The sequence below is a fragment of the Glycine max genome, chromosome 19, assembly GCF_000004515.6.
Source record: "Glycine max cultivar Williams 82 chromosome 19, Glycine_max_v4.0, whole genome shotgun sequence".
In the NCBI taxonomy this organism is placed as follows: Eukaryota; Viridiplantae; Streptophyta; class Magnoliopsida; order Fabales; family Fabaceae; genus Glycine; species Glycine max.
This window is the reverse complement of record NC_038255.2, coordinates 6,637,649-6,649,005: the sequence shown is the minus strand read 5'-3', so window position 1 is coordinate 6,649,005 and position 11,357 is coordinate 6,637,649. Positions and strand designations below refer to the sequence as shown.

At 31.3% G+C, this 11,357-nt stretch overlaps 1 protein-coding gene across 1 annotated transcript; it reads right to left on the bottom strand.

Annotated features, from left to right (window-relative positions):
* On the bottom strand, positions 1 to 638 carry LOC102660039 (protein MAIN-LIKE 1-like). The gene is made up of 2 exons (XM_006604951.1): positions 477 to 638; positions 1 to 363 (listed from the first exon to the last, which is right to left on the bottom strand). The coding sequence occupies exons 1-2, from the start codon at positions 636 to 638 to the stop codon at positions 1 to 3; spliced, it is 525 nt and encodes a 174-aa protein (XP_006605014.1).
* Positions 639 to 11,357: the final 10,719 nt, after the last annotated feature.

The window sequence follows — 11,357 nt, the reverse complement described above, 5'->3', positions numbered from 1 at the left end:
CTAGGCTGTCTCAACCCTGGCAGACTTTACAGAGACCATCAATAAGTCCACCAGCATCTGAACCGCATCGTCCACGTGCAAGGGCTGAAAGGCGTGCAAGTCGCCAACCACGGGCAGATGGAGAAGCGAGGAGACGTCGTCCAGCGTGATCGTGAGCTCTCCCACCGGGAGATGGAAACTAGACGTCTCCCGGGGCCACCGCTCCACAAATGAGGACAAAAGTCTCTGATCGTCGGTGTCTACCGAACACGCGATCAGAGGACTTAGTCTTGTCCCAACAACGAGTCCCTCAATGGCAGGGACAAGCTTGCCTAAACTATGGACCTTCCTCCCGTGAGAGGATAACTTCAACTCAGGACGCTCCTGAATTGAAGTATAAAGGAACGCAAAATTCGTTAAAATCATCATTTAAAGGAAAACTAATTTCAGTCATAAAGTATAATTTACAAGTAACTAAAAATAAATATTATAAATACCTCTCCCGTCCATACGCTGCAAGCAACGTGTTCCCCATACTGGGTCAACACGGATGGGTCGCTCGGACCACCCGGAAATCCCTCATGCTCATCCTCAGTAGCCTCCGCGCCTGTGTCCATAGGAATGTTTGCCACAATATCCTCAGAATCAACTGGTGCCATCGGCTCATCCGGAAATACATCAGCCTCAACATCTGGCGCAGGGACCACTGGCTCATCGTGCGTCGCAGTCACAATGACTTGCTGCCTCCGTGCGGATGCGGTAGGTCATCGACGCTGCAGAGCATCATCAGAATCATCACGATCTCCTCTGCTCACACCTCTGCCAGTAACGTGACCTAAGACACGACCTAATCCTCTGGTCCTAACCATGATCTGTAAATGAGTACTGCAAATTCAATCACTGATTTCATTCACTCAAATTTCATCGGTCTAACGCAAATTTCATTGACTCAAAGTCATGCAAGTTGTCAGCCTTTCATTGATTGTAGGACATGTATGTGAAGAAAGGCTACACATGTCTCTAGATGAGTTTTGTTTTAATGCTGAAAATGGTAGCAACAGGGAAAGGATGAGGAAGAAAAACTATGAGTGTGACACACAAGTGTTCAAATCCAAGAACCTTGAGGTGGAAAGGAGAAGGAGGGAGAAGCTCAGTACTAGGCTTTTGATGCTACGGTCTTTAGTACCCATCATCACAATGCAACCACTTGAACTTCACTTTCTTAGTTTCTTATATATTCCTTTATCTAATGATTTAATTATAATTCAATTTATCGAGTTAGTTTTTATTCAGTGCACTAAATGATTGAATGGAAATTGATTATGGATCCTAATATTATTGATTTTAGATGAACAAAGCAACCATTGTTGAGGATGCCATCACCTACATCGAAATTCAGCAAAACATTGTCCAGAGTCTCAGCTATGAGCTTCATGAAATGGAAGCAACATTAGAGGAAATAAAGCGAAAGAAAGAAGAAATCGATGCTTCAGAAAAAACTAAGTTGAGATTGTAAGTTGTAACTTGAGTCAATTGGGTAGTTTGTGAACCTTAGAGTTCTTAAATGGGAAGAAGCTCTCTTTTTATTTCTAGGGCTCTTATTTCTGACCAAGTCAAAATTAGATCTTAGAAGTCTCTTGCTGCCTCAACATGCATTGTGTGTTGACTTTCCTAAATTCTAATCCAACCTAAATATGATGTACTAGACTAGACTAGAGAGTTGTTCGCAACTAACATTTATGTATCTTCCATACTCGACACCTTTGACTGAGAATGCTACCGTTCGTTCTCTTTGTTTTTTGGCACCTGAAAGGCTAAATTGTTAAGGGTTTGGGGGGTTGCTCCAATCCAAGATTGCATATCACTAATTCATCAGCAAGAATGAATCCAAAACATTTTTGTTGATGCAATTTGGTCTTGCTAATTACAAGTTGTACTTAGCTTGTGTTTTACATATGTGGAATGTTAACTTCCATACTCCACACCTTTGACAGAGAATGTTACCAACAAGGGAAATTAGGAGTCATTCCCTCATTTTTAATTAGGAGGGAGGGGGGGTGGAATACTTCTCTCTAGAGTTAATTTCTCTTATGGATGTGGTGAGAAAGTGGAGAGCTGTTTTGGGCTAATGTTCCCCTATTGTTTTGTTTTCTTGGCTAGCTAGATTCTCATCATTCTTCTATCTACTTCCATTTCTTGCCATAATAATTTTTTCAGGAATATTTTTTTAAGAATTTTCCAGTTGCTGTAAATTTAGAAGTGTAATCTTAGTACATAGCTGCAATGCTCATTAATATCCAGTCTTTGTTCTTCGTTTTCATTTAGCTATTTGATCAAGAGTGAGCTTGGTTTTTTATTTGTCACCTTCAAATAGCATAGGGATTTATTTGCTGAGGTTGTCTGGGCGTTTGAATCAGTTTTTCGATACCATATTCAGTTCTAAGTGACAATTACATAAAAGACAATTACATATTCGCATTAAATCAAATTCAAACAATTGATATTCTCCAAAATGACACTATTTATCAAATATTTAGCATACATTCATAGGTGATCCTAATAACCAAAATTCCTAATTTCAAAAAAAACTCACAATGTATCAAATATTTGACAATTTTTAAAATGAAGTTGTGAGTGTTACGGATCAAGTGATCCGTAAGCATGTTACGAATCAAGTTGATCCGGAACATGCTTACGGATCACTTGATCTGTAAACTATGTTTCAGTACTTTACGGATCAAGTGATCCGTAAGTATGTTACGGATCAAGTGATCCGTAAGTATGTTACGGATCAAGTTGATCCGGAACATGCTTATGGATCAGGTGATCCGTAAAACACACAGTAACTTTCAGATCGCGTTCTACGCCATCGCTGGCAACAATGGTGGAAAAAGGACAGGGTCACAGTGCTTACCTCGACGGTGGACGGTCACGAAGCTCCCTCGACGTGGACGGTGGCGTTGCTCTTCGCGGAAGCCTCCTCAATGCACCATGACAACCTCCTAATCACGGCAACAATGGCGGCAACCTCCTCAACGAAGAAGAAGAAGAAATCCTCTAAGGTGAAAAGAATGAAGAAGAAGTAGCAGAAAGAAGAAGCTGCTGATTGATGAGGACGTGAAGAAGAAGAAGAAGAAGCAGAAACGTATGAGGAAGAAGAAGCAGAAAAACGTAGGAAGAAGAAGCGGAAACGCGGGGCGGGAGAGAGAGAGAGTTGAGGGTTTTTTTTAAAATTATTGAGGGGCATTATGGCCTTTTCACTACCAGTGCTGGGTGCACCTAGCAGCACTCTTCTATTTTTTATTTTTGCTGTTGACTCATTCTATCACTCGGTTGTTAGATTATTGATGGCAGTTGTGAATTGGGCTTGGATTCATGCAAATTGAATGTGTGATGTAGCGGCTTGGACTTCTTTGTTGAGTGCATATGCATTCTGAGGTGAAGTTGAGGTTGCTTGAAAGTTGTTAGATCAAATGGGCCAGGGAGAACAAGTGGTTTCTTGGATTGGGAACTATTATAATATAATATTATTGATCCCTGTCATCCAAGAGAAAAAACCAAAATATCGTTAGATTCAGAGCATTTTAACTCCTATCCTTCCCCATCCCACCAATTTTTCATCCCCTTTCTTCATTCCTTTTATCTTTTCCTTTTTCCTTTTCTTCACTCATTCATTTCTTTCCTCTTCCCCTCTCTTCACTCTCTACACTCATGTTGTTTAAGTTTTGTTTTTTTTTTGCTTGTATACATAATAGAATCATGATTTCATTTTTTTAGGTTTTTGACAACACAACGAAACTATGATTTCGTCATGCTATAATTTCACCCCTTATGTAACACAACACACAACAAAATCATGCTTTTGTTGTGTTACATGTTTTTTCATGAAAAAAATGAATATGTTGTATGATTCTATTGTATTACAACAAAAGTATGATTCTGTTGTACACTCTGTAATGAAATCATACTTTCATTGTACATGTTGTATTTACTCTCCTTGCACAATAAAATCACTTGATTTCATTGTACAACATTTTTTTTTGCATATTTCATAATATAATAAAATCGTGATTTCATTGTGTATATTAGAGAAGGATAAATTTAATTTTTTTTAATAGTGATAGATGCCAATAACAAAAGGGTTGGGGCCAATAAAAACTCCCTCTTAGATTTCCTTTTAGGTTTTGCATTTTAATTCCCTAAACAAGATCTAGAGACTTTGTCTGGTCAGGATCCTTCACTAAAATTCTAGTTACGTTTATTTAAACTTATTATTTTCAAAGCCAAAAAGAACAACCATCAACTTGTCTTCTTTTACTTTTATTTTATAGATTTTGTTTATAACAATAATTTTATACATTAAATAAATAAAGTATATGCTAACTGTTATTTTTATTTTTAATTGTTCATATTAATTTTAACTATGATTATTTCATTTTACGTTAATTGCTTTTACATATATATTACTTTCTATATACACTATTCATTTTCTTATATTAATTATAACAACACTAATTATTTCACCTTTTATATAATTTTAGCAATTGCACAATTAATTGCTTTTAGTTATGTAATTTTTTGGTACAATTTCAAATACCTTAATTGCTTTAGGTTTAAAGAATAAAAGATGCATGAAATGCAAGAACAAGATTAAAGAACAATAAAGATGGGTGGGGGATGGGGTAATAGAGTATAATAAAGAATCATGGCTATAAGAATAATTAAGATGAAAAGAGAGATATAAGTAGAAGGATATTTTAGTAAAGAAACGAAAAAAGGAGGTATATTAAATAATTAAGAGTCCGTTTGGAATGAGCCAAAATGGAAAAAAAAAAAGGAAATTAAGAAGATAAAAAAAATGCATAATGATATTTTTCTTTTATTTAGTTGAAGAGAAAATATAAGGTGAAATTAAAAGAAAAATTAACTATAAGAAATAATTTTTTCTTTTCTTTTATTTTTCCTCTAATTTAAATTTTAATTTTTTTCTCTGCTAATAAACATAGGGTAAGGGAGATATATAAATGAAAGTAAATAATAGAAAAATCAAGATAAAATACTTTTATATATATATATATATATATATATATATATATATATATAAATATTTTGTCTTGGATTTCTCTATTATCTACTTTCATCTTTCCATTCTGTTTTTACTTTTGATTTTTTTTTGCTCGACAAACAAGAGGGAATATTATTTAACTTCTGGTGTATATTTTGAGTATTCTCAAGCATCAATTTCTTTAAAGAAAATTTTTGCTTGTAATTGAAACATGTGTCATGTGTATGTGTCTAGGATAGTTATATTCACTGTGTAGAAAATCCCTTTTTCTTTTTACCAAAACTATGTACGAAAACCCTGAAATTGTTTGGTTATAGAGCCATGCTCCATAGTGAATTCAGATAAATATTTTTTCTCACTGCCAACAAAAAACTGCCACCATCCATTTCGGAGGCTGTCATGGCCATGTAATGATTGATATGTTTTTAAGATGTAATGATTGTTTCTGACTTAAAAAAACAAACAAACACATTCATTAAATTTAATTAAAATTTATTTTTCATATATTATAAATATAAAATATTATAAAATTAATTAACTAAAAATGATCATGAAGATAAATAGGTGATTTTAAAAATTATTTATCAAAATAAATAATTTTAACTTTTGACATTAGTTATAATTATAATTGATGTAAAAAAATAACTTCTATATTAATTACAACTCTAATTAATATAAAAAATAACTTCAAAACATTGATTATAAGTACAATCACTATTAAAAGTAAAAAATCACACATCTTTGGTTCAAAATCACCTAATTTTTGGTATATAATTTTCCGAAATCACCTAGTTTAATAAAAGAAATCTCCATTTTGTGAGAGATGAAAATAAAAAAAATTATAAGGACAAAAATAAAAACTCATTATAAAAACTAATTTAAAACATATTAAGCCTAACATGCCTGTGCGTAATAAATAGCATTTTGAATACCAATTTCAGTATATTTTGTAATAAAATAGTGATTAGAAAATGACACAAGTTCTTTGTTTGGTAGAAAAGATATAAATAAAATAAAGATATTCAAATTAAAGTAGAATATAGGAGGTGTGTGATCCACATGTGACTCATTATTTCTTCTCTATTTTATTCTTCTACTCCTTTATTTTCCCTACCAAATGAATACAAAGTCCTTTTTTTTTCTACTCAATAAAGTAAAGTTGATTACATGATGGCACAATAACATTTAACTTAGTTAAAAATCCAAACTTTTAAAATATTATTTACAATTGATATTGATATTGATATGACACGTAAAATGACAATAATCTATATTAGAACACTAAGGAAGTATTTGGAAAACTTATACCATCAAATGAACCTATGATTTTTTTGTAACTTTTTTTATTAGTAACAAAATTTAGTCACACAAAATTTGTTTTTTTTTTATTATTAATTTTGGGGTTACAAAAAATTATTGACATTGCCTCCATGAAATAAAATTAACATATTAAAAGAAGGGGGGGGGGGGGAGTGAATAGTGTGTTCATGAAATTTAAGTACTTTTTCTTAAGTTTGAAATCTTTTCACAAACATATATAAAAGACAAGCATATATAATGAATTTAAATAAGGATTGTACAAAGATGAGAACAGATTTTTACAAAACAAGTTTTGAATAAAGAACTTGTGTGTTCAAAGGTGTTTTAAAAAGAAATCAAGTTAAAAACACAAGAACAAATTAAAAATATGAACAATTGTTTTTTTATAGTGCTGGTTCATTCAACTTTAGAATGTTAGACAAGTGGCCTCAGATATCTTAAGAAGGGGGGGTTGAATTAAGATATTCCAAACTGTTTCCCCTAATTAAAAATCTATTTCACTTTTTACTCAAGTTATGAATTCCCTTAATGACAATCTTCTTAAATATTAATTCAAATGAAAACAATTTGAATATGAATATAAAGCAATAATAAATAAAGGAGATTAAGGGAAGAGAAAATGCAAACTCAGTTTTATACTGGTTCGGCCACACCCTTGTGCCTACGTCCAGTCCCCAAGCAACCCGCTTGAGAGTTCCACTATCTTGTAAATTCCTTTTACAAGTTCTAAACACACAAGGACAATCCTTCCTTTGTGTTTAGAGATCCTTTACAACAAGAGACTCACAGTCTCTTAATCCCTTAGAGAATGAGAAGAAGAAGAAGAACAAATCTCTCTAGAAAGAGATGGATTTTACAGATTGAGCACTCAAATAATTCCTTAATGAATTGCAATTGAATTGGCCAAGGAATTCTTAAGAGGATAAAATGAATTTGCTCTTTGAGAGGATAAACACTTTGTTGTTCTGAAAATCTCTGAGCAATTTCGTGTTTAAGTCACATATATATAGACCATTGGTGGTCATGAATAAAGCCTTTGAAAAGTTGTGACTCTTGAAATTATTTTTCTGAAAATCCTGTCTGGTAATCGATTACAGTAATTGTGTAATCGATTACAGCTTTTAAAATTTGAATTAAAACGTTTACTAACTGCTGGTAATCGATTACCAAAATTGTGTAATCGATTACAGCTTTTAAAATTTCGAATTCAAATTTTTATAGCTGTTATAAAACGTATTTGGCCACTGGTAATCGATTACATCCTCTGGTAATCGATTACCAGAGAGTAAAACCTTTGAGAAACACTTTTTATTTTAAATCACTTGGCCAAACCTTTGCTAATTCAATTAGGAATTCCCTTCCTAATATTCTAGTGATCATCTTGATGTTGTGACTTGTAATCTTGAAGTATTGTCTTGAATTTTAATCTTGAAAAGCCCATTTGCATCAATTGCAACACATCATCATGATCATCATCAAAACATCAAAGCCAATTGCATCTACATAGAAGGGTTCCACTAATCAAGATTGATCACAACAAGTGTTTTTCAAGCCACTTCTAGTGCACCCTCAATCTCATCTTGAGATTGAAAAACATGAAAAAGATGATGGTACTCACAAATCAAGTGGGGGGGGGGTGATGAATTGGTTTTCAAAACAAAACGAACTTTTAAAATCAGAGTTACAAAAACTTCTTTTGCGTAAATTGTATCACAAATCTTTGATAAACCAAGTTAATCAATATTGAATCAATCCACCATTTACTCAAGATCCTGGTTAAAGTTCTTTCTTTCACAAAGATATTTTCTCGAACCTTTAGTAAATTGATCAAGACGAGAATGAGAAAGAAAGATAAGATCAAGAAAAGAAGTACACAACTTTTTATATTGGTTCACTCTCTATCACTAGAGAAGCTAATCTAGTTATCTAATCCAAACCCGAATTAGATTTTCACTATGCATATAGAATTCTTCCAAGTAATCTCAGTTCCCACTTAGAAAAAGAGACTTAGGCACCCAACACTAGGGTCTCTTGTGAATAAGAGTCTAAGAGAAACCTACCCTTAGCCCAAACTAGAAACACCTATTCTAGCATGTCTTCAGGAATTCATGCACAAACAAAAATTTGTAAAACCATATACACGAAAAAACTAGAGTCAAATATAGATCGATCCTTTTCGCAAAACCTTGCTTGACTGAATGAGGTGTCTTCTTGAACTCAAGAAAGTATCACAACTCACTTGTCACAAAAAGATCTTTATAATCATAGATTAGAGGTTGTGAGTAACTATTTCTAAGCACTTTTCTTTAACTAATATCAGCATGTGATTCTAGCTCATAAAAACTTGTTCTTCTAAGTGTTATAAGAGAGAACATAAGGTGACTATTTATAGAGAAAACAATTATAACCGCTTGTAATCGATTAAATCTACAAGATAATTGATTAATTCAATGAAGTAATTGATTATATTATCTTTTTAATCGATTAAAGTGTTATCGTTCACTTCTGAAACACTTATAGAAAGAGAAATAATCAATTATATCACATGGTAATCGATTAAACCAAAGACTCCTTAATAAATCAATCATTGTCTCAAAAGCAACTGTATAATCGATTACGATAAGCTTGTAATTGATTAAACCGATACGAGATATAACTCTGTAAGCTTAAAACAACTTTTGTAATCGATTACTATAAGATTGTAGTTGATTAAAACACAGAGTTTTATCTTCTGAAGAAATTTTCTAACTTTGAAAATTTTCTTTTCACTCACACATGATGATGCATGATGCACAAATGATATGATATAAACTAAGATGCAACATTTAATATAACAAATAATACAAATGTCATTCAAGAGAGTTGGAAATGTAAAAGATAAAACTTCTTCAAGCTTCAAAACTAAGTCTTCAATGTTGCTCATGTTGCTCCCTCTATCTCTAACATAATATTCAAGTATTTTTTTATCATCAAGTTATTTTTAACTTTCACAAACCAGGTTTAAAAATATTTTCAAAGAAATAAACTCTCACATAGAGAATAAAGGCAATGCAAAATGAATACTCATGAATTAACTTTGCTAGCCAAAGCATAACACTTTGAGACCAAATGATCATCTATGAGAGCTTTTTTGGAAGGAGTTTTTTGACACTTTGTGTTTACTTATATCCTAAGTTCTTTTTCTTCAAAGTTTCAATCTTCCTTATATATAGGCTTCAATTAATGGGTACTAGAGAGACGCCCGTGCCGATGCACGGGCTCATACTAATATTTAAAATTTTATACATATAAATTATTACATGTATACACTTATATAATTTTATTTATTTGGATAATAATAATGTTTAAGTATTGACAGAAAAAAATACATTAAATAAAATATGAATTTGAAACATGGGTCAAGGTCTTTACCGTAGACTTGTTAATGATATTGTAAATGAAGTCGTTCGAATTAGTTTGAGTAGCCATGGAGACTCAGAAGGAAACATACTAATTTTTGTTATAAACATTAACTTTTCTTTTTATCATTAGTGTTAAAATTCATAATGAAATGATGGAAAATTTAGTTTATTTGTATAATAATAATGTTTAAGTATTGACAGAAAAAATACATTAAATAAAATATGAATTTGAAACATGTGTCAAGGTCTGTACTGTAGACTTGTTAATAGTCCAAGAAACATTCATTGAAGGGAAACTGAAACAAATTAAACGCAAAAGATAAAAAAAATAATAAATGTTGATTGACATTGACAAAATTGATTTATTTTGATGATGATTAGCATTAAATTATATTTATTAATTATTTATTTATTTTGCGTTTGAAACATTAATCTTATGTTAACATTAATCTTATTTTTTTAACTAACATAATTAAAATATCTAACTCTTCAATAAAAATTTGAAATATCTCCTCTTAGTTTGAGTCATCGTTCCTATTAATATGAATGACCATAGAGAATCAGAAGGAGATATTTCATAAATATAAATTATTACTACATGTACACACTTATATAATTTTGTTTATTTGGATAATAGTGCCATATTTAAGATTCATTGTTTCCATGTCCTATCAGAATATGTTTATTAATTAGAAAATTATGATTATTTTCATATCTTAACAGAATATTTTTAATTGACTGTTAAACCAAATAAATTGATTTTATTATCCATAAATTAATTTACATAACTGGTCCAAGATTATGTGACCCGGATATACCAATTAAATGATAAAAGTATAAGAAAATATAAAAAAATAAAAATTAAAAACTAACATTCCAATGAAAGTTAGAAGTTACTAAAAAAACTTATTTACTGAATAATCAATTAAATGAGTTTTTTAGCTAATAAAAAACTAAAAACTACTTAAAATGTTTTGTCGAATATAACTTAAGTTGACTAAAAAATTAGTCAATACTTTTGAATTTGTTTCATTTAAAATGGTCATGGTAGGAATGAAAATACAAATACATCAAGAAATAAGAAATGCAATAAATGAATAAAAAGGACAGAAACAATCAAATAATTAAAAAATAGGAAATATGGAGAAGCGTGAAATAAAAGTGCAAAAGCAAAGTGTATTGGTAAACGTAAATATAAAAAAGTGCATCAATAAGCGTATTAATTATGTTTTTTAAAAAAAGTACATCGATAATATTGTGACATTTAATTACAAATGAATAAAAAGGACAAACATCTTGTCATGTGGTCATAATTGTTGTTGGTTTGCGAAAAACATTAGTAATCCAAAAGCATGGGTATTGGTATTTGAAAAACATGAGTATTGGAAGCACATCTTTCTTTCAAATGTTTAATTTATTATTTAATTTATTTATTATTTGAAACACATCGCTTTATTTATTGAAAATGCGTCGTTTAATAAAGCATTATATCAGGAATTGACATTTTTAGGCGAAAATTACGGTGAACCACAACTTGACATGTAGGCCATCCATGGCCTTGTTTGTATAGTCCCTTTCTTAGATTTTGAATT

What these genes read in the sequence shown, in the direction of transcription:
- LOC102660039 (XM_006604951.1), bottom strand. Translation starts at nt 638, where the DNA reads ATGGCACCAGTTGATTCTGAGGATATTGTGGCAAACATTCCTATGGAC. An exon ending in GCAGCGTATGGACGGGAGAG is followed by an intron (nt 364 to 476) that starts GTATTTATAATA and finishes ACTTCAATTCAG; the next exon opens with GAGCGTCCTGAGTTGAAGTT.